The sequence below is a fragment of the Prunus persica genome, chromosome G1 (genome assembly GCF_000346465.2).
Source record: "Prunus persica cultivar Lovell chromosome G1, Prunus_persica_NCBIv2, whole genome shotgun sequence".
NCBI lineage: Eukaryota > Viridiplantae > Streptophyta > Magnoliopsida > Rosales > Rosaceae > Prunus > Prunus persica.
In genome coordinates, this window is record NC_034009.1 from 5,652,148 (window position 1) to 5,676,861 (window position 24,714).

General features: G+C 36.3%; 2 protein-coding genes across 2 annotated transcripts; one reads left to right on the plus strand and one right to left on the minus strand.

Annotated features, from left to right (window-relative positions):
- LOC109949076 lies at positions 1,299-2,213 on the minus strand. The gene has a single exon (XM_020563331.1). The coding sequence runs from the start codon at positions 2,211-2,213 to the stop codon at positions 1,299-1,301; it is 915 nt and encodes a 304-aa protein (XP_020418920.1).
- On the plus strand, positions 23,663-24,178 carry LOC18779200. The gene has a single exon (XM_020563878.1). The coding sequence runs from the start codon at positions 23,663-23,665 to the stop codon at positions 24,176-24,178; it is 516 nt and encodes a 171-aa protein (XP_020419467.1).

Genomic DNA, 24,714 nt, shown 5'->3' on the forward strand with positions numbered 1-24,714 from the left:
TACAGCCTGTATCCTTTCTCACAGCTGCCATACCCCAAAAAAATACACCTTTTGCTTGCCAAATCTAGTTTCTGTCTTTGCTGTTTTGGTACATGAGCATAACACAATGAACCAAATACCTTTAGATGCTTAACTCCTGGTTTCCTCCCACTATAAGCCTCAAATGGTGTCCTTTTGCTCAAGGCTTTAGTTGGACACCTATTCAAAATATACACAGATATGTTGACTGCCTCAGCCCAGAAATCAAATGGAATTTTCTTCTCCAACAGCAAACGCTTGGCCATTTCTACTATAGTTCTATTCTTCCTCTCTGCCACACCATTTTGCTGTGGTGTGTATGGAGTTGTAAGCTGCCTTTCAATGCCTGCATTATCACAGAACCTGTCAAACTCCACTGAAGTGTATTCTCCCCCTCTGTCACTTCTCAATTTTTTTAGTTTGTAACCACTTTGCAATTCCACAGTGGCTTTGAATTTCTTAAACACATTTAGAGCTTCTGACTTGTGCCTTAAGAAATAAACCCAACACATCCTTGTGCAATCATCTATGAAAGTGAGAAAAAACCTATTTTCAGCTTTGGTAACTGTCTGCATAGGACCACAGATGTCACTGTGAATAAGTTCTAGTGGAGTTGATGCTCTAGTGGTAGCTTCTCTTGGAAATGCTTCTCTACTCTGCTTGCCTAGAACACAACCCTCACACACCTCTTTAACTTCTTTAATTTCTGGCAACCCTACTACCATATCTTGCTCTTTCAACAGTTTCAGACTACTCATATTGAGATGTCCAAATCTTCTATGCCAGAGGTCAGTGGAATGGTCTACACCTGCTCTATAAGCTAAGTGCATTTCAGCCTGCAATTTCAAAGGAAAGCTTCTATTTCCTTTCATCTGAACTTTTGCCACCAAATTTGTATGAGAGCTGTCATTGTAGATTTCCACCTTGTGATCTCCAAATACCAAATAGTAGCCATGCTCTATCATCTGTCCCACACTGAGTAAGTTCTCTTTCAGTCCAGGTACAAGCATTATTTCTTTGATATGTCTCTTGCCTGCTTTGGTTTCAACCACAAGAGTGCCTTTTCCAGTTACCTCTACAAGCTGTCCAGTTCCCATTTCAACCTTGGCAGTCACATTTCTGTCAATATCCACCAGCAAATCCTCTTTTCCTGTCAGGTGATTACTACACCCACTGTCCAAATACCAGATCTCTTCATCCCTTGTTACACCAGCACCACTTGCATTGCTAGCATAGAACATTGTTGGTGCAGCTTCCACTTGAGTACCATAGTTGACCTGCTATGGTGTTTTCTTGCGGTAGCAGTCTTTTGCAATGTGGCCAAGCTTATCATAGTTATAACACTTTGGCTTGCCCTTGAATCGACATTCACCAAAATGTAGCTTACCACAGTGCTTGCAGGGAGTTTTAGTACCTTCACTTGCCTTGTTATCCCACTTCTTGCCTTTGGATTTCCAATTCTTATTCTGCTTGCTGTTCTGTTCTCCAGTTTTAGTCTGTTTGGCATCTACACTAAGGCTAGCAAATGCCTTCTCTGTTCTGTTTTCAGAATGCCTATCTAAATGCAACTCAAAGCTCTTTAGTGAGGCTACAACCTCCTGCACCTCAATCTCATTCAGATCTCTAGAGTGTTCAATAACTGAACAGATAGAGTCATAGGTAGATGGCAGACTAATAAGCAGTTTTTGAACAATTCTCTCCCCAGGCAATTCCTCCCCATAACTTCTCATTTGATTTATCAAATCAAATAGTTTAGTAACATAGGCAGTTAAGGATTCATCATCCTTCATTCTTGTATATTCAAATTCTCTTCTAAGACCTTGCAATTTAACACTCCTTACCTGCTTATCTCCATGGAATTCTTGCTGCAGAATACTCCAGGCACCTTTTGATGTTTCTTCATGAGAGATTCGTGGGAATATCTCTTCTGAAACTGCTCCTTGAATCAATCCAAGAGCCTTAGCATCCTTCATGAGTACCTCAGCAACCATGCCTTTCCCACTTGATTCTTCTGTCTCCTTTTTCTTATCATCAGATTCATCTGACTTCTTCAGATCCGTACCATCAAATCCTTTTATCACCAAATCCCACAGTCCATGAGATTTGAAGATGGTCTTCATCCTTATGCTCCAGAAATCGTAGTTCTCACCATCGAAAATTGGTGCTCTCAATTCACCACCACTTGACCCAGCCATGTTAGACTCAGATCTGCAGAACTCAAGCTCAGCTGCAACTTCAATAGCTTAGCACAGAAAAACGCCCAGTATTACTTGATCAAACCTGGCTCTGAGGCCATGTTAGAATACGCAGACCATTATCTTACAGAAATTCACTACTCTATTCTCTAAAAACTCTCTGCATTTTCTTTGAAACCTATTACATGTTTGATTGAATTAATATGCAAGATAATGGTCTGCGTATTCTAACAATACTGCTCCTGAGAGAGCGCATGTTGTGTTACAGATAAATTTTTGGCTCAGCAGAAGAAGTTGGAAGTGGATATGTTGCTTGTGAAGGCTAAATACATAAGGTTAGAGCAATCTTAGAAGAAACCAGAAAGACTAAACAAAATCTTGTTTTAAAAAAGAAGAAGAAAATCAGCTAGTGTGGCTGATCAGGAAACATTGGTTAATGAGGACCAATAAGAAAAGAATTTCAGTTTACCAGAACATATCTTACTTGCAAACTGTTCCCAGTCGATAGAGACAAAGACAAAACAGTCCTGCCATTCACAAACATGATCAATGAAAAGGGTTTTAATAACTGGATTTGGACAAAAATCAGTAAGTGTAGACACCAAGCAGGATCATTGGTTAATGAGGACAAATACTTAGGAAAAAATAAATTTATGTCACCAGAACATATCTTCCAAATTGTTTTCAATTGGTATAGGCAAAGGAACATTTTCCTGTGGTTCACAAACATGATCAACGAAAAGAGTCTTAATGACTGGATTTGGACGAGGGTCTTTACACTGTTTCATCATATTCTTCCTCATAGACATTATATCTCCACATATAAGAAGCTTAAAAAAAATGATGTTCTCACTTGTCAATGGCCTCAAGGAAATTTTCCTTTCTGATCTGGAAATAGATCTTCGTCGAGCAGCGATTGTTATTTCTATTTCATATTGACATATTGGAGACATCAAATCAGGTTGTGAGGAAAAATGTGAGGGTCATGTTTTGAAAAATTAAACTTAGTTTACCTAGACTGCAAAATGGTTCTTTTTCATTGCTCATAAGTCTGACTCCAGCTCCAGTTAATTGCATCTAGAATATTGCTTTTAATCATTATTTCATCCCTTCCAGTTTGCTTCTCTATTTTTCCCACCCAGCAGCACCCCACACAAGGAGCCAAAATGATGTCGTTAAATAACAGAAGTCACATAAGAGTAGAAGCCATGTCTGAAAGTAATTGTAGTTTCCAATATGCATCAGCACCAGAAGAAACTAGTACATTCAAAGTGTTCGAGAAGGAAAGACTAGTGACTGTTTTGGCGTGACCCTCAAGCTTCCTTGTAACCTGCAAAATATATAAATCAAGGCAATGACAAACTTTTTGGGTTTGCTTCATCACAACATCGAGCATGATTTGTTTTTTTTTTTTTTACAAGAACAAACAAACTACCTCGTCTGAGTGGAGATTGTATATTACAATGGTGGAATTGTCCATGCCAATAGCAACTATACTGTCATCTCGGGGGTGAAAAGCAAGACATGTTGCCGCAGGTCGTGGTGGCATGACTTTTTTCATCGTCTGCGTTTTTACGCAACAGATTTTTATGAGTACAATGGGTTAGATCATGAGAAATTTGCAAACAGAACCTACGCATATTGACAAACAAGATTTGGGAAGTTTTGGATGGGAAAAGAAAATTTCAAGAATACTATTTGGGTTGGGTTTACCTTAAATGTTGTCATGTCAAAAATGGAGATCATCCCTCCTGTTACTGATATGAGATATGAATCATTCTTGGACAAATCAAAGCAGGACATAGCCTTTTCAGGGTTGGTGCTGGGAAGGTCATTGTTCATCAGCTCTAAGCCACTCCTTGGTTTCCATAAATTAGGGTGAACCGTGTGAGTTTGGGTAATCACTGCAACTTTTGAGAGTATTCGAAGTGGATTTTGGGTAATCACTGCAATTTTTTTAGTATCCATTTTGGGTCCATATTCCCTGAATTGTGAAGTAATTGGTAATTCTGGTAGGTTAGTGCCACAGGAAAAGCCCTGAAGGATGTCATTGCTGTTGGTATCGGTGGCAGCTTCTTAGGTCCTCTTCAAAAAGGGTATAGCCGTACGGCTATACTCGGCTATACTCGTTAAATATATTATTTATGGAGTACAGCCGGGCGGCTATACCTTTTAAATATATTATTAAAGGGATATGGCCATACTTCTTAAATATATTATTTAAAGCGTATAGCCGCGCGGCTATACAATTTATAAAATAAAATAAAAGTGACCCGCCTAGCCCGCCTAGGCGGCCCATTTTTGGAAAACTTGGATGGCGTTTTTTCTTCTTCAGATTTCTTTGATCCAAAGCATCCCAAGCCTCAGACAGATGACTACTTGGATCAATATTATTATTATTATTATTTCTCTGATCCTCTTCATCTCTATCTTGTTCCCCAATACTTCCAAGCCTTTGCAAACCAGGAATTATGGAAACCAGTTTTGAATCCTATGCAAACCAGGAATAAAATAAAAGTGACCCGCCTTTGCAAACCAGGAATTATGGAAACCAGTGAACACAAAACCCAAATCCATAAAACCCTTGAGCTCATCAAACTCCAGGTCAGACAAGCTCTTGCTGGGCCCTACTCTTCTTCTACTTCTGTTTCTTTCACCATGACCATGGACCCTTTTTGTCTGAGCTGCTGGCACTTGTTCTTGTTTCACACTTTGTTTGGAGAACTCTATGACTTGTTTACCAGAGAAAATTTGGAATTTTGGTGTGGTGCTTATGAGGATTGAGTGTGGGGAGAGAGAATCAGAAGAGAAGAGGCTCCCCTTGGTGTTTAAAGATTGGTCATCACTTTGGCAAGCATGAAAGGCTGGGGAAATTTGGTACTTCTTGGGCTTATTGGTCCACTTGGAGACTTGGGTTTGTTGCTTCTTGGGGTTTCGAAGGGGATTTCTTGCTCAGAATTCCATGTTCAAATCAGTATGAATCAAAGAGGCTGAGAAGGTCTTCTTCTGCAGCCCCTTTTTTTTTCTTTTTTTTTTGAAAAAAAAAGGGTATAGCCGACCGGCTATACTCTTAATATTATTGAAGGCATACCGCCGCTCGGCTACACCTTTTAAATATATTTTTTAGGGAGTATAGCCGCCCGGCTATACTATTTATAAAATAAAATAAAAAGGAACCGCCTAGCCCGCCTAGGAGGCCGATTTTTGGAAAACCTGAATGGCGTTTGTTTTTTTTTTTTTTTTTTTTTTCAAATTTCTTTTTTTCCTGGCGAGTCTGGCATCTCTGCAAATGCATCAAGCTTGGGTTTTAGCGACTCACGTTTATAAACAACGTAAAGGCGTCTCTGAAAATCAGTATTTTCCATTCTCTGTTTTGGTTTATGTTATGTTTGGTTGCTAGGAAGCTGATGATGAACAAATATTCTTTTACCTAAATATTCAGTTTCATGTTTCCTTTGTTGTATTGATTAGTTTAGTTACAAACTGAGTTGGTCTGGTTAACTGACCCAAAAGGAGTATGCTGCTTTCTGGGGCTCCAATTGTTGAGTCATCTCTTCTTTTGAATTTTTTCTTTTTAAATTTCATTTTTGTCAATTCTCAGTAATGTAATCTGGGTGAAATGCAACTTTGGGATCCGTAAGATGGGCAGGAAGAGTAAATCAAAAACTCCCAGAGAGATGCAAGATAATACAGCTACTGTAGAAGAGGAAAAACCCTCATCTTGGGCCAAAAAATTGCTGAATCATTGGTTGAGATTCAGTTCAGATTTACCATATACTTTGGTTTTTAACTTATGTTTCAATTACTGGGCTTATGAAGTCTCATCTGATCCTACTTTCTGCTACAGGAACACTTGGAGAGCAATGAGGGTGACCCTGAGTTACTTGTTTACATTCCGTGAGTATCCACTTTTGTTGTTTTATGTGTTGTCTTCAGGACATGAGTTAAAGTATGCATAAACATGAAATGGATAGGGACAGGGAGATCCATTGGTTGACTAGTTGTACCCATTTTTCCATATTTTCATTCGATTTCAATGGTAACATGTTTGTTAGATCTCCATAGTCGGATCTGTATGAGTTTGAGTATGGGATTCAACCTTAGTAGCATCTCCAGGTTCACCTAAAACAAACATAACACTTAATAGTGAGTTTGACGGGATACTGTTGGACTACTCAGGGCAACGTGCCATGCCTGAAACCTTGGAAATTGGCAGAGGTGGGGTTGGCCCATTCGTAACTAGTGTCTTGTGGGGGGGAAGGGATTGGGTGAATATAGTGTTTTCTAATTGATGTTGTATATGAACCAATGCAGGCTGCATCCCTCAAAGAAAAGATTAACCGAATGTTTGGTGGAGAGCATGTACGTTTCAAGTTTATCTTCCTTTGGTCGAGTATTATGTGGATAAATATGGAATTAAAATGCTAATTTAAACACTTTTTATCTGCAATCAGCAAGAAGTGTTTCCTATTTTTTTTTTTTTTAAATTTATTTTTCGGATCTGGGGAAGGGATTAAAATTTGGAACCTCTTCCAACAAAGTGGAGATAACTACCAGTATAACAATAGCTAGCTGGTGTCTCCTAATTAAAATTAGGACGCCCAAATTTCTGACCTTTTAACTGTCTGAAATTACAAAAAACTGATAGCTTTATAAGATTTATGGTAAAGATGAGACCAGCTTATTTCTGAAACCATTATCATGTGATTCTTTTGCGTTCTGTTTTCCTTTTTCTGGGTGGTGCCTTCAGATAAACAGCACCGAAAATAGATCAGTGCTTCATGTAGCTCTTCATGCTCCAAGGGATGCAGTTATACAGAGTGATAGGGAAAATGTGGTCCCAGATGTTTGGGAAGTTCTGGACAAGATCCAGAAGTTTTCTGAGAGTATTCGAAGTAGATTTTGGATCATCACTACAATTTTTTTAAGTATCCATTTTGGGTCCATATTGCCTGAATTGTGAAGTAATTGGCAATTCTGGTAGGTTGGTGCCACAGGAAAAGCCCTGAAGGATGTCATTGTTGTTGGTATCAGTGGCAGCTTCTTAGGTCCCTTCAAACAGGTTTAGATGACGCTTTCCATTTTGTCAATTTATAACCTCTATTTTGCAGTCTTGTTTACTATTTAGTGTGAGTTTCCTTGTGAAAATGATTAAGCTTGCTTTGGAATAAACTTTAGGTAGTGTTCACTGGTTTGATTACATTTTGTAGATCCAGAGGCTATCGAAACAGCGAGGGGAAGGCAACTGCTTTTGTAAGTACTTCTGTATCAACTTTTAGAGTGCTTCTATTTTATAGAGCATTTGCTCCAAAAAAAAAAAAGGTTTACACCATAATTTTTTGATTAATTATTTTGCCACCCAAATTATTTTATGAATCTCATTTTATGTACAAAGCATCTGGGTCTCTAATAAATTTTTTTTTAAGCCCACTTATAAAAGAAACCAAAACAGGCCCTTTACTTATCCATATTTCACTTTCTGAAAAATAAAGGCCTTTTGACAAAAGAAAATAAGAAAATGGGCTTCTTTCTGTTTTCAATTCCATAACAAAATCTTATAATATATGAAAGTCCAAATATAATATTAAATCCAGAAAAAGAGGTTCTAGCTGCTGTTGATACACCACCATTAATTCATTCATCGATTATTGATTCCATGTTGATGTACTTTGTATTATTATCTTTTCACCGAAGACATAAGCATTGTTATTATTATCAATTTTATTGCTAAATATATTATTATTATTTTTCTTCAGATCAAGCCTATTTATGATTCTGACTAAACACTTGTATTTGTTGCTTCATTTTGCTGTTTTTTTGTTAGTTTTTGAATTGAATCCATTTTTTTTATTTTATGCAAAAGACAATTGAGTTGGCTACCAATATGGGAAAATAAATGTAGTTGATGCAATTAAGGATGTAATTGGTTATATTTACGGATAACGGTGTAATTGATGCCACTAAGAATGTGTTTAGTTCTATTTATTGATTGTGAGTTTTTGTGTGTGGTTACATCGGAGGAAAGAAACCCCACCTAGGGTTCAATCCTGGTTGGGTGCCGGGGGGTGGGGGGGAAGGAGAGAAGAGAGGTAATCCACCACCACAGTGTAAATGATGCCACTAAGGATGTGTTTAGTTCTATTTATTGATTGTGAAAATTTTTCACTTATACGTCTCAATATTTCTCTTTGTACAAGGCCTTCAAAATCAATGGACCTGCCCTAATTGTGCCATGACTAGCAAAACCCTAAGCAAAATGGATTTACTTCTTCGAAGGAAAGTTACGTTGAAAAGCTATTACTTCTACTTCTAGAAAGCAGTAAAATTTAATAAAGAAAGCGTGATGTGCGGCCCCTTTTATGTTCTTAAAAACTTGTATTTATAGGGTTCATTTCCTTGGATTAAAATCCTTTTTAGTAAAAAAGACACTAAAACACAAATTTCACAATGGTTTTTCACCAAAACATCTTAGCATTAACCTTACCAACTGATCTAAATGATACTGTTAGTTGCTGGTAGCTACCTCTCGACATTTACAACTAATGAATAAGATATTCATATGCAAATTCCATATCTCGTATGTCTGTCATGGCATTGCATGGAACGAAGAGAGCCCAACATAGCCAAGAACAAATTGCCGGTCGACAAATATAGATTGCATTTTGAGGGGTAATATACAATGCCGGCAATTCATCCTTGGCTCAGTTAGACTCTATTCTTTTCCATGCAATGCTTTGGAAAAATCATTGCTTGCCAATCTAAGTTTCCATTGTTTCTTGCATTAGAAATGGTGGGGATGCAAATGCTATATGTAGCCACAGAAAGTTGAAGAAAAAATGAGGAGAGAAATGAACATATATTCTGTGTACACGTTGAACCCACTCTCAGAGACATGAACATGTGAGTGCCATGCATTCTTATGCCTTGCCATCCAAAAAGTTAAAAGAGAGTTGTTTGAATGTATCCTTTGACACCGCGATATCGTTATCTCTTATGGTCAGCACTGATCAGATTTGGGAATATGGTTGACATTCTGCATGGGAGATCATATTTTGCAGAATATAGAATCTGATTGGAGGTCTTGAAATTTGAGAGAGAGAGTACGTTGGTTTGGGACACCTTATATCAATGAGAAACACAATCATTTTGTTAAGAATGGGAAGTACGTTGGTTTCTCAAACGAAGGTTTTCATTAAATTTGAATTTACTAATTATACTAATTATACTAATTATAATTTTGGATTTGAATTATATATACGAATATACTAATTATATCTACGAGTACAAATGTCCCTACCCGTTTTTTTTCCATTAAAAAAAGGTGTTTGATTGGTTTTTCGATCAATAAGGCTGGATTTGGGGGGTTCGATTTGGAACATCTTCTAACATTGAGAAGAAAAGTACGTACCATGGCTATACACAAAAGCCTTTAGATTTTTAATTAAGTTATCATTCTTTTGATTTAAATGCACATATAAAAATCCTTTGCCATCTTATTAGGACAAAAAATTTGACAAAGTTTAGTGAAATTGCACATTATTCTTTCTAAAAAGTCGGATGGAACATGAGCATGTTGGGTGCCATACTGCCATGCTATCCAAATTGCACTTTAAAGTACGTGAATGCCTTATTTGTAACAAAAAAGACAATGTGATATATATGATATATCTCCAGATCGACCTCTATCTCATCACCTGGGTCAGCGCACTTGTGTATCGAAATTAGATTTGGGTATGGTTGACATGCTGGTAAATAATTGAAGAATATAGCATCTGATTAACACTAGAAGAAAACCAAGTTTTTACCATTTTAAGGCGCATTTGTGTACCAAGTTTGACTCACTCTCATTATAATGATGACAGGATTGTCAAACTTTTTTTTCTCTAAATATTTTATGTTGTACTGGATACGTATACGGGTTATATGTCTTGTGTTACACATATATAATTGTGTCTGATTGTGTTCATGTAGATGTATACTCTTTACCACACGAAAAACGAATTATCACCTTACGTATTGTTAGTGGTTATGTACCGTGTCGTAAATGATATACATTTAAAGCTACATTATATTAGGCAGCTGTGAATTCTTAATTTGCGGGTAAAAAGTATACAACTCTTAAGTGTTTCATGCTCCTGAATGTCGTCTCTAGAAAGCTCAAGATTATGTGTGAGTCCCGTGACCCTGCTCCACGCAGCATCTTAAGAATACGATTCGGGCCACTACTGTACGTAGTGTCTTTGTAGAAAACCCACATAAAGAAATAGAGAAAATCGAACTTATCCTCTGCAGAGACAGAGATGCCTTATCATGCCACAACTACATGCATGCATGGCTCCCACTCAACTCAAGCACTCAATCCGAACAAGTCAACGCCCTTCTTTTCTTTCCAACTATATATAAAGGAAAATGGGGTAAAATATGAGCTTCCCATAAAAAAAGTACACATATATTCCAAAAGTGGAAGAGCTTTAACAGTCACACGATGGAATAGAATCATACCTTTAATTTTTGAGGTACGAGTTGTTTGCATGCAGTCTATGGCTATAAATAGGATGACAATGCTGCATTATGTAAATGAACTGAAATGGTTCAGATTAATAAAAATACCATTTGTTCAAGAGTCTTGCATGAAGAGATGGAGAGTAGATATGAGCCAAGGATGACTTGCCAAAGCATATGGCCTTTCCACTTGTTAATCTTCTGGCAAGCTGTCCTTGGTTCACGTTTGCTCTCTTTTCTCTCATGTGAGATTCAAGGATCAATGCCTACAACTGGAGAGGGTGAGAAGAATTTAATTACTTTATAATTGTGATGCTAATGCAAATTTTTGCTTGTGTTTTCTGTCTGCAGCAACTGGAGGAGTTAAATCATAACGTGTTTCGGTGATTTCCCTTTTGTGAGAACCTTGTGGTTGATAAAATTGTAGCATTCAACTCAAAACTAATTGAAATTGGTGGAGAAATTATAAGGTCAGAAAGGCATGACTTTACATCTCTCCTATGGGATGTGCCCCCCTCACACTCATTGACATCCCAGCCATTGATCATGACATTGTTGGTATTGCAGAAAACAATCGTTGTCTCGAAGTTGTCATGCTTTCATGCTCACGCACTTCTGTAAACATAATTTGATGTTATTTATTTATTTTATTCAAATAGTTATGATCACATCCAAGACTTCTGTGCGTTTCCTGAAGTCCCAATTATTTCAACAATTTTTTTTTGGGTGCTATGACACCTGCAAATGTCTAACATATTTCTTATGGAATGTCTTTGTAGGCTTACGAGTGTGTAGAGAAGGCTTGAGAAAAGAAGTCCAATAGTCTTTCTTGAAGGAAGTTGAGGTGCCAATCCAAAACTAATTGGCAATTAGGGGAGTAACCTAACTCTTTATAAGTCCTTGTTAGGTTTCTCAACTTTCCATTGTGGGACTCTTTACCTTTACATTCTCACACGCCCCCGCACATGTGGCGAATTTTCAAGCATAATACGTGGACAACACATTTTGGGTGACATGGAGCACGTGTGGTCGTTGGGCTTTCACATGTGGGCAACCCGCTCTGATATCGTGAAGGAAGTTAAGGTTCCACTCAAAAACCAATTGGCAATGGGGGGAGTAACTCAACTCCTTATAAGCCCTTGCTAAGTTTCTCAACTTTCCAATGTGGGACTCTTTACCTTCACATTCTCACATTTCTCGCTTACAGATGCAGAGAGTGTGGCTGCAATGGCATCTATTTGGGTCAGGGGATTCAGAAGATGATGATTTGCAGGGAAATCTAATTACTTTATACCTTGCTTCAGCTCCATATTGTATCCCTACCACAAAATTTTCCTTCAGTTATTAACTACATATCTTGTATACAAAACTACTAACAATACATGTAAAAATTGAGATTAGATAAAAACACACCCAAAAAATAAAAATTTGCATACATACATACATGTATATTGTTGCTACTTGGTAAAATTATTTGGGAAAAGTATTTTACCAGAAGAGGCAACAACCAAGACCACAACCAGGAAAGTTAACTTGAGTGATTTCTCAATATCTATTAAATTTGTTGATAGCTAGAGGGAAGAAACTATGAGGGTTGTAGCGCCTCTCTAAACTAAAATCTACTATTTTATATATGGGAGCATTTTTACTCACCACTTTAACTCAATGTGTACTTTTATCACCCTACTAAAAAGTTGACATTTGTCTATATAAATAACCATAATTAATTTTTGCTTTTAAATCTTTTAAAATATTTAAAACGAAATAATAATATAAAATAAAATAACTTTCTCCTCTCTCTCCTCCCCTCTCCGACCGAGTCCCTCCATCCATAACAGCTCAAATTCTAAACCCATCTCCGCCGGCACATCATCTCTCTGGTCCTTCACCGCCGCCCTTGTGCATCAGTCAATTTACTTTATATAAAAATAAAAAATAAAAAAAAGCATAAGGCTTTCAATTGGTCCAAGCAGTAATAATAATACCCATCGACCCTTACGGAAGATTACGAACTCACCGAACCAAATTTCCCTAAAATCAAGATCTCTTGGACTCTAGTGCTTCTGTCAGATTCTCCTAGGTTTGAGATCTAGTGGCTGTTAATGCGAGTAGGCTTAGAAAAAGTTTGAAGCTTTTGAAAAAACTGATTGGAATTCGTTTATGTAAGCTATGCAATTCTTCTTCCTTGTAAATCAGTATTTGAGTCCTTACTTTTTTGCGCTTAAAGGCAAATAGGGCGCTGTGGAGGGCGAACCAGGCGGGGGAGGGAATGTTGGCTGAGTTGTTAGAAGGGAATGGCTGGGTTGCTACATGGGGAATGGTGGCTTAGGGTTGCTGGAGGTGGGTAGGGAAGGAGGGACAGAGAAGGAGAGTTTTTAAATTTAATTAAATTATTATTTTACTTTATTACTTGGTTTAAAAAAGATTTAAAAGTAAAAGTTAACTATGGTTATCTCATGGACAGGTGTCAATTTTTTAGAATGGTGGTAATGGTACACCTTGAGTTAAAGTTGTGAGCAAAAATGCTCCCTTTATATATATACCTGAAGTTGGAAATTATTTTCTATAAGCGCCATGTCATAAGGTTTGGACTCCACGGATTCATGCGTGGATTTGGTAAAGAAATAAATATAAGGGCTCTTTAGTTTTAACCCATAAAAAACTTAACTAATTTGGAAGAAAGATAATTAATTTTGCTTAATTAATATAAAACCAAAGCCACCTAATTTTACCAAAAGGACATCCAACAACCCTAAAATTACTACATGTGCCATTGTGCTTAACTGTCAAATACAGTTTATTTAATTATAAACCAAAATTTAAAACTGTCAAAACGACATAACATTCCCACAAAACACAACACAAAACGACACTACTCAAATTTAATCACTTCAAAAACTAGTTTCGCGCGACCTTTCATATCCCACTGCAAACCTACAAACTATTCTCCAAAAACGAAGCCGATGAGCAGCAACGGGGACGACCAGAAACGAAGACGACGACCAACGACGACGACCAACGACCACCGACGACGAGCAACGACCACCGACGACGACCGAAGCTAAACTTTAAGAAAATGAATCAGTACTCTCTTCGATTTTAGGTTTTACACCGACGACGATTTCAGTACTGTTTCTTCCTTTTGGTTTCTGGTTGTTTGTAGCAGATTTTGACCAGAAACTGCAATGCAGTTTCTGGTTCCATAATTCAATTTCAGAGTGCTTTTTGCTAGGGTTTATGGGAATGTTATAACTGCTCATGAAGTTAAATGTGTTTTGATATTCGTTTTTGCTACTGTTTTTGCCTTTTGGTTTCTGGTTGTTTGTCTTCGATTTTGACCAAAAACTTGGTTTCTGGTTGTTTGTAGCAGATTTTGACCAGAAACTGCAGTTTCTGGTTCTGGAACAAGAAATGTCACCACAAAAGAATGAAGCTGAAAACCAACCAAAGCACAGAATCAAAACGATGGCTCAAAAGAGTAAACCAAAGCCAAAGCCAAACTATGATCGGAAAGCAAAGCACCCGGACTATGTCCAATTTCGGTCCAATGCCTATGCTTTCAACAGCATCATTAGAGACATAAAGGACAAGCTCAATGAAAGGCAGAAGAAGCTTCTCAAGAAAACCCCTTTCTGGAACTTGATCGAGCTGTTTTACCGCCAGAGAATTGACATGAATAACATGAATAAGTCGGACCTTGACTTGGTACAGCTGCTCAAGAAATTTGATCCGGATACAAAGTCCTTCAAATTTGGAACAAAAACTGTGTAATTAATCGTCTTTAGTGATTTGCCTTTCGTTAACTCAAGACAATATGTATCTTAATTCTTGTGAATGTTTGTAAATATTTCTAGTTATGGTATATGAGAACATATTTCCTATACATATAAACTGTAATATAATCTTGGAACAGGATGCAACAAAACGAAAAGGAAACAAACAAACTGCACTGAATTTTCTGGTCAAAAATACTGCAACAAATTAAAACTGCAGTGCAGTTTATATAAATAAATAAAAATAAAAAATCAGCTCAAAAAATGTGAAAAGAACCCAAAAGCCAAAGCCATAATCAAAGTACTAAAACTTTGTTCAAAACACATTTAAGTAGGTCAGCATTGAAATGTAGTTTCTGCTCATAATCTGCAACAAATAAACAGAAACTGCAGTGCAGTTTCTGCAACAAAATCTGAAATAAACAGAAACTGCAATGCAGTTTCTGCAACAAAATCTGCTCAAAATCCGAAAACAAGCATTGAATGGCAGTCGAAAACGAATATCCACTCATTAAACAATTGTATAATTTTCATTAACTTCAAAAAAGAATCACAATATCCAATTAGAAGCTGTGTAGCCAATTACAAGCAACTAAAACTGCAATACAGTTTTTGCAAAAAGTGCAACGCAGAAACTGACTATACATTCGCTAAACCATATCTAAAATAAAAAATTGTCAAATGAGAAGGAGTGTTCATATAATAGCCTTGCAAGTCTTCCTATTGTGCCCAGCAACACTGCACCGACTGCATTTCAATGGCCTTTTAAATTCACCAAAAACTTTGATCCTCTTTGTTGATGGTCTTCCGGCTGGCCTCTTTGTAATTGGCGGAAGCACAACTCCAGCTGCAGAACCATTGCTGCCCAATCCTTTCCCAATATCTGGAATAGGATGGTTTCCGACTTATATGTGCACTTGGCAATGACACACACCTCCATTAGCCTTGAAAATGCAAACAAAACAACAAACAAAAACAGAAAACAATTAAAATCACTAAATAATGTACATGAGCAGTTGTAACATTCCAATAGAAATCCAAATATTAGTATGAAATCGAATTATGAAACAAGAAACTACACTGCAGTTTATAGTCAAAAACTGAAATAACAGAAACAACATTGCACTTTATGTGATAACATACCCTTAAATTTGAATAGAAACCAAAAGAAAGCCATGTTCAAAGTACTAAAACTTAGATAAAAACACATTTAACTCCATGAGCAGTTGTAACATTGCCTTTATGAAACCAGAAACTGCAATGCAGTTTCTGCGAACACTCCAACAAACAGATGCAGTTTATAACAGAGGAGGCAAAACAAATCGAATAGAAACCAAAAGGAAACCACGTTAAAAGTACTAAAACTAATATCAAAACACATTTAACTCCATGAGCAGTTGTAACATTGCCTTTATGAAACCTGCAGTTTCTGCCAACACTCCAACAAACAGATGCAGTTTATAACAGAGGAGGCAAAACAAATAGAATAGAAACCAAAAGGAAACCACGTTAAAAGTACTAAAACTAATATCAAAACACATTTAACTCCATGAGCAGTTGTAACATTGCCTTTATGAAATCAGAAACTGCAATGCAGTTTCTGCCAACACTCCAACAAACAGATGCAGTTTATAACAGAGGAGGCAAAAAAAATCGAGCCACAAGATCGCGCCACAAAATCGAGCCACAAAACTGAGCTCGAAAAACCCAAAACTGACAGATTCGGCATGATAATCGAACGAAAGATTATCCAATTAGAAGGAAACAAACAAACTGCATTGAATTTTGGAACAGGATGCAGCATGATAATCGAACGAAAAAGATTCGGCATGATAATCGAACAAAAAAATTGACAAATTCGGCATGATAATCGAAAGAAAAAGGAAGAAATAAAAGGAAAACCAACCAGAAAATTGAGCGAGAGGGTGTCGTTGTTGATGGAGCAAATAAGGAAGAGGAGAGAGAGCGGGTGTCGTCGTCATTGATTGAGCGAAGAAGGAAGAGAAGAAAGAGAGGGCGTCGTATCGTCAATAGAGAGAAGAGGGAGTCGTCATTGCTGGAGTGAATAAGGAAGAGGAGAGAGAGAGAGAGAGAGAGAGAGAGAGAGGTGCTGAAATTTGATTTTAAAACAAAAGGGTAAAATTATATTTTACCTTTATAATTTAGACAGGCCCAGTGAATATGGGCCTCCTTTTTGGCCTAATCCAAAATAACAATTCTTTTCTAGGTATTAAAACCCAAACAAAAATGCCCAATGTCTCAAATACTAATTAGTAAAGTTAATTATGTCTAATACCTAATTTTTCTTAAATATAATATATCGACCCAAGTGGTAACTAAGTTCACTTTCAGAATCATATTCAAACTTTATTAGTTCATTATGCTGAATAATAACAGCTTTCCAAATTAGTTAAAGAGTGCTGCTAAACGAATCTTAAAATTAACTGAGTACACCCTACTATAAAAGTATATATTGAATTACTGATGTATCCTAATATAAAAGGACTAAAAAGGATATATGGAATTGTGAAACAAATATAATTTTAATAAGTACACCCTACTAACTATATTCAACCCTAATTAAAAGATTGCTTGTCCTATTGTGTTTTTAACGAAAGATGTGGTAATTGCAAGAACTTGGAATTGCAAAAAAAGTGTCAACAGTTTTAGTAGAAGCATAAATCCATATGAAAAGTCAAAGATTTATAAACACTATTAAAAAAATCAAGCTGAAAATTAACTATAAAATAATGCTACAAGTATTATGGTGTATCAGGGGTATTTTTGGTAGTTTTATAGGGTGTACTTAATTAATTTTACATTTTAATTAAAATATTAGGGTGTACTTAGATCACAGGGTGTACTCAGTTAATTTTAAGGTTCGTTTAGCAACATTCTTAGTTAAATATGGGTTATGTAGGAAACACTTTTACTTATTATAAGTGCTTTTATTAGAAGTACGTTGAAACTTTTATTAAAAATTCAAGTGTTTCCAGAAGAAGCACTCCAGAAAGCACTTTCAATGTTCAGTTCGTTCATGTAAAGAGAATACAAATATATAATTAGTTCACTAAAGTCTTAAATTGAGAGCACGCATGTAGCCGTTGAGCATGACATTATTGTTTCATGAAAACAATTCGTGAAGGAAGGAAACTCAGTTACAAATTGGTTGGCTTGACACAGTCATGCAACCCTTCCAACCCCCAATCCTGAACATATAACTTTCATGCTTCCATGGTTGCCGTTTGCGTTTAGCAAAAAGCTAACCAAACATATGCCTCCAACCATCAGAAAGCTAGGCTAGCCTTATATAGTGTAAAATAACTACACTCTAATCTCAAAAGTTTTGGAAAAACTCTCTTAAAACAAACAAAACCCTAAACAATTATGGAAACAAACTAGGAAAGAATCCTTCTTTGATTAAGACACACATCACTTGCACGGAATCTTTGGGGTTGTTACACTTCCTATAAAATTCTGAAAAAATATGAGACACGTAGTTTATCTCTTAGATTTCCAACCATATATCACACACCAATAGGTAAAATTCAAATAGTTCTAATGGGATTGCATCTTAGGCTGTCTTGACTTGCAATTCTGGAACAATTGGCTTAAATTATGAAAATTTGACACAATGATATCCAATGTATTAGCTTTCTTCTCAAGATGGCCTTACGCTAAAACTCTTCCGAAAAGTTGATTTTCCGTCCAAAACCTTCTTAGAGCGCATAAAAGCTGAAAATAAGGAAGTAAAGTAATAAGGCTCTTTTTAATCAACTTCCCCTACAAAAACCAAATATAAATTATCTAAATATATAAGAAATAAGGCACTTATCACAAATATATAAATGAATGCTCTTCTCAAGAATAGATTCTTTCAAAGGGAAAGGGTTGTAAGTCTATATAGATATAACATGTCAAACACTAACTTGTTTCAGACATGATGAACAAGATGATGATGATGTCGACTACACTGCACCATAGAACAAAAGAGATCTTCTTCTAGAAGTTGAGCCTTATAGCAGTGATTCTAGATGAGGTGAATTTCTATAAGCTTGGATGTCTCGGCTCTAAGAGGGAGCTCTATATTTATATGCATCTATCTAGGAGTCTTGCCCATCAAGAAACTCCTAGAGATAACCTTCATGTGATAAGATATGTAGAAATCTTAATCCTTATAGAAGTAGGAATCCTTAAGCATTTAGGTATATCTTAAACACTTAATTTAGGCTACCTTATCAGTTCAGAATCGATTTCCTGATAAACAATGATTCCTTAGTAACTCTATATTGATTAGAAGATCATTTTTGTAGGTTTAAAATAGTAAACCATCTTACATTCTCCCACTTGATCAAATAATCAATTGGAATTCATTGTCATCACTTAATGGCCATGTAGAACTCATCTCTTCTCTATTCCTTTGGTCAAGCCACTGTCTTCATAAGGGACTGTCGAAGCACCTTGGATATATAACATCCAAGACTTTTACAGCCACACATATATGAACTTAACACATAAGGCTTCCAACTAGACTACGATTAAAACCTATTATGATTATTCTGTCGAAGTGTAATAAATCATCACTGTTTTAGCTCACCCTTCAAGACTGCCAAGGTCTCTCAAAACAAAAACATTAATGACTCATTCATAGATTCAACCTGTTATGACTTTCAGCATATAAATTATGCTTAATGCTTTGTTTTTGTCTACTCACATTTTCTGTTTTGCACCTCTGAGGTTTTAGTTATCCGAGGTCGAGACCACCACATCGAGGCATTGTCGCTGTCCACACTTGAGGACAAGTACAGAACAAGGACCTATTATTTAAAAATACGTTCGTACGAGTATAATATAGTATTAAATGTTAGAGTGCTAAATTCTTTATACAGGTAATAACTATGGAAAATTAAAAAATCTAAAAGGAACAATAGAGACTTAGGTAATAGCCTAATCGTAATGGATAATACTCTAAACTACTCTCATCAATAAACAAAAATAAAGGGGGAGGGGGGGAATTTAAAAGAAAAAAAGAATCCCAGTATATATATATAGAGTATAGTCGATCGGGCATACTTATTTATTAAAAAAATTATAAAGAAAAAAGGGCCCAGCCCAGTAAAGCCGAGCAACTATACTATTTAACCAAAAAAAAGGGGGGTATAGCCGCGTGGCTATACAATTTAATTTTATAAAAAGCACAGTACTATTTTTAAAAAAAAAATCGAGTATAGCCACATTGCAATACTAATTTATAATTTTAAAAAAAACCATAGTATCGCAGCGCAGCTATACTATGTTATTTTTTTAAAAACCGTAGCATAGCCACATGACTATGCAGTTTAAATACATTATATTTACAAGGTATATCCGATCAGCTATACTAAAAAATTCATATAATTAATTTAAATTTCTTAATATAATTAATTTATTCAAAAATATGTGAGAATTATGTGTATAATACGTGAATTTTGTGTGTATTATTAAAAATTTTATTAAAAAATACTTGTATTTACATGAAAAATATATACATACGTGTACAATACGAGTATTGTAAGTTTGATTTTTTTTAAATGTGAATTTTACTGAGTTTTTAAGGTGTGTACAGAACACGAATCTATTATTGAAAAATAAGTGCGTATGTGTATAATATAGTATTAAAGGTGAAAGTGCTAAATTCTTTATATGGGTAATACCTATGAAAAATAAAAAAAATCCAAAAGGGACAATAGAGACTGGGGTAATCACCTAATCGTAATGGATAATGCTCTAAACTATTGTAATCGATAAACGAAAATCAAGGGAAAAATTTAAACAAAGAAAAGGATCCTAGTATAGATATATAAAGAGTATAGCCGATCGGCTATACTACTTATTAAAAAAGTTATGAAGAAAAAGAGCTCAGTAACGGTGCGCGGCTATACTATTTTTTTATATATAAAAAAACCCAGTATAGCCGCACGGCTATACTATTTATTATATTTTTAAAAAAGCCGGTACAGCAGCCAGCTAAACTAATTTTAAAAAATAAAAATAAAAACACGTATTGCCGCACGACTATACTATTTATTTATAAATAAATGCCCAGTAGAGCAAAACGGCTATACAATTTTAAAAAAATAAAAATAAAAACTGAGTATAGCCGCCCGGTATACTATTTATGAAAAAAAAAAAACGAGCCAGGTAAAGCCGCTTTGCAATACTATTTTTAAAAATGAAAATAAAAAAGCCCAGTACAGCCGTTGGCTAAAAAAACCGAGTATAGCTGCACGGCTATACTGTTTATAAACTTAAAAAATTAAAAAAAACCCCGCCTAGTGTATTTGTGCGCATGTGTTAAAACAATATAGCCGTCCGGCTTCACTATTTTATTTTTAAAAAACCGTAGTATAGCCGTGCGGCTATACTATTTTATTTTCAAAAAAAACCACAGTACAGCCGGTCGGCCATACGCGTTAAATACATTATATTTAGAAGATATAGCCGCGCGGCTATACTATGTCATAAAAAATATTAGTATAATTAATTTAAAATTTTTTATCTATATATTTTTATTTAGTATTATGTGAGAATTATATGTTTAGTACATGAATTTTGTGTGTATTATTGATAATTTTATAAAAAATATGTGTTTTAAATATAAAAAATATGTACGTACGTGTACAATACGAGTATTGTAAGTTTGCTTTTTTTTTTTTTTTAAAACATGAATTTTACGAAGTCTTTAAGACATGTACAGAACACGAATCTATTATTGAAAAATATGTGTGTACGTGTATAATACAGTATTAAACGTGAAAGTGTTATAATTTTAATTCACATTTTCTATTGTTCCATGAACCATTCTTGCTCTCACAACCTCCGAGAAGATAAAATACCAAATGACCAGTGGATGGATCCCTTCAGTGCATTGCACAACTTATTTCACTTTCAATGCACATCTAAAAGAAAGATTGGTCTCAAGGTTTACCAGGATTCGATCTGTGGGATGCAAGTTGTGCCATTTTCTTCCCATACTTGGTATGTGAGTAGTTTATCCTTCCAAACATCTCACATCAGCCCTTTCCCTAATAGGGCAGCTCCAGCGCAAGGGGCAAAGGCCGGCAAAAGGCAGCCCCAGGCCCAAAAACGCTCTTCAACGAGCAAGGTCCAGCCCAAGCAAGAGGTGGGACCCACCAACATGGGCAAGCCCAAGAGCAAGAATCGCCTGGGCTGTTGCTCGAAGACTATTGACGTCAGCAACCAAACAAAATAGAAAAAAAAAAATTCAGATTTTTATTTATTTAAAATTTTATAAATACCTAACCATATTATTTACTTCCCTCACCAAAAACTCTACACAAATTCATCTCCTGATATATCATGTGAATAATAATTGCTTTCGTCCTAGCCCATAGGGGTGGAAATAAAAAAAATAAAGACTGTTACTATTCACATAAATAGTGACAAACCTTGTCTTGCTTTTATCTTGCCCTTACTCTTTAGGATGGAGGTGCTCTTATGTCTATTTATTCGATGCAGCGGATGTGAGTAAGTTATGTTTAAGAATCTATTCTGAGAACAGCAATCAAATATTTAAGCCCATCCCTATTATGTCTCTTTATTCGATGCAGTGGATGTGAAGTTGGGCCCAATGATCTTGTGCTGAGCCTGAGTTTCTTCTGCTATTCAGATGAGGCAAAAAGGTTGCAAAAAATATTAAAATATTTGGTTATGGCCTTTGGGATTGGGAGGCATAATCATATCCACGCTGCAAAGTGTTTTCTTTTTCTTTTCTTTACTGTAAAGCTGGTTTCCGTACCGTGAAACTATCATCACCATTTCTGCCTATATAATTAGAGGCAAATGCATTGAATTGATATATCAATATCAGAGATACATCTGTGAATGTGAGGGAGAAAAAAATTCAATAAATGTGGATCGTTTGCATATGTAACCATTAATTCTTTTGTGCAGTCTCAGAGTGTTTACATGAAGCACAAGAGATTGGATTGCAGCCAAGGATGACTTGCCGGCATTTACAGTACTCTTGCTTTATGCAGTTGAGGTTTGCCGGCAAGTTGTCTTTGGCTACATTTTGCTCTCTTCTTCTCATGTCAGCCTCTGAGACTTGGGATTGTTTTAGTGCCTCAACATTTTCACTGATTTTTGCATTATGTATTATTATTTTTTAACTCAAGTGATATCAGGAGAGAGTCAAAGCGTCAATACTCTTTAACTACTTGAGCTACAAATTTCTTGTATTATTTTTTTTGCGGAATTATAGGAAAGGTCCTCTGTGATCCCAATTAATGAGCAAAACTCACTTTTTTTTGTTTTTTTTTTTGTTTGTTAGAACAGCTTGTTTTCTTCAAAATCTTAACCTGTTCTACAGCTTCGTGTATTCTTTCTCCAGATTCCGATCAACCCATAGGCCGCAATATTTGACTGTATTGTGATTGCTGTGGTGAGAGTAGCAGGCAACATATCATCCACTAGGCCGCAATATTTGACTTTCAAATTCTATGTTACAAGCTTTTACAACATTACATCATTATTTTTTATATTTATGTTGTCATTGTTTTCACATTAGTTTCCTGATTTTATTTTAGGCTAATTATTAAAAAAAAATCCGGAGTTATTTTCAAGTTTATATCAATTTGGTAAGACATTTACAACTTATACTCAAACTTTCAAAACTCTATAAATTGACCGTTCCGTTACACAAAACATTAATAAGTCTATTAAATATTGATGTGTCAAACATGAACCCATTTTAATGACATGGACTTTCAGGTGGACATACAAATAATAAACAAATTTCTAGTTTAAAAAAAAAAATTTAATCATATAAATTTTCGGCTCTGAACCTCGTCTTCTCCTTATTCGCACCCAAAAAAACCCTAAATTCCACCTCCGTCGTCTTCTTCTTCTTCTTCCTCCTGGGGTTACCGTTACCCAATAATCCCGGCCCTCCAATCTCACACTCAATAGCAATGAAGCGTGACCTACCCGAGCTCGATAAGCAACTCTGCGGCGTCTGCGGCTCTACAGAGCGGTGGTTCCTCCACTACGTCCGCCACAGAGGAATTTATCGTAAGCTCTGCACCAACTGCGTCCTCAAGAACAACCCAGGCCTCTTCTGCCTTATCTGCCTCGACTTCTATGAGCAACCCCCTTCCAGTACGTAACCAGGTCATGTGCGTCAGGTGCCCTTCCATCTCTCACTCTGCATGCGTCGCAGCTAATTCCTCCTTCCGCAACTTCCAGTGCCCTCCCTGCTCCCAACCCACATTCTCCTTCTTTAACCTCAGCCGCCAAAACGACTGCCAAGAAGCCAAAACAACAATCGTGATCGACAAGGACGCAGCCAAGGCCATCTTCGCCGCGGCCAGGATCGCAGCGGCTGTGATGACTGAAGCTGCCGTCGTCGCCAGGGGCACGGCCGAGAGCCAGGTCAATGACGCCATCACGGCGAAAAAGAAGGCCAGAGAGGCCTTGGAACGACTCACGTCTCTTGTCAACATGGAAAAGGAGAAGGATTTGAAGAGTGGAGATTTTGTTTCGGCGCCTGAGAGCCTCAACGTGAAACCTAAATTGGAGGGTCCTGGTGCAATTCAAGTGGCGTCCAAGAGTTCTGACCCTGAGGGAACCAATGGGTTGCCTGGTGATCAGTTGAAAACCAGTCGTGCTGATCCTATGGAAGAAGACTGATTTCAGATCAAGGAAGGAGCTTGAGCTTGATGGGTTCATGGGTTCATAGGTTAAGTTTCTTTTCATTATTTGATGATGCTCAGCCTATGCTATTTAGCTTCAACTTGAGCTTCTACACAGCCTTCTGGCACACTTGAGTCTCGTTCTTTTCATTAATTTTTTAAAACTATTTTTAAGAAGTACAGAAGTTTTTATTATTTAATTTGGTTTTAAGCTTGAACCATATATTATTGGTTCGGTTTTAAGCTTTTGTAAACAGGTCGGATTGTTGAATTGTAACTTGTTAGTTATTGAAATTTGAAGTTTCATGAAATGTTGAGTTTTAAAATGGTCTGATACACTAGAAAATGGAAAAAAAAAAGTATGTAGAAAGTTGAGGATCGGCTAATGCTAACAAATAAACCTGCAATTGATTATTTTCACTAATTTCAAATTCGTTTTGGGTTCAATAGTCTAATTTAAAACATGCCCCAACCTCAAGTTACCCATTTGCTTGGCCTAATGGTCAAACAAGCTCCAACGTTACCCAATATAAA

Bases quoted from the DNA above. Each gene is read 5' to 3' on its own strand.
- LOC109949076 (XM_020563331.1), bottom strand. From the start codon at position 2,213: ATGGCTGGGTCAAGTGGTGGTGAATTGAGAGCACCAATTTTCGATGGT.
- LOC18779200 (XM_020563878.1), top strand. From the start codon at position 23,663: ATGTGCGTCAGGTGCCCTTCCATCTCTCACTCTGCATGCGTCGCAGCT.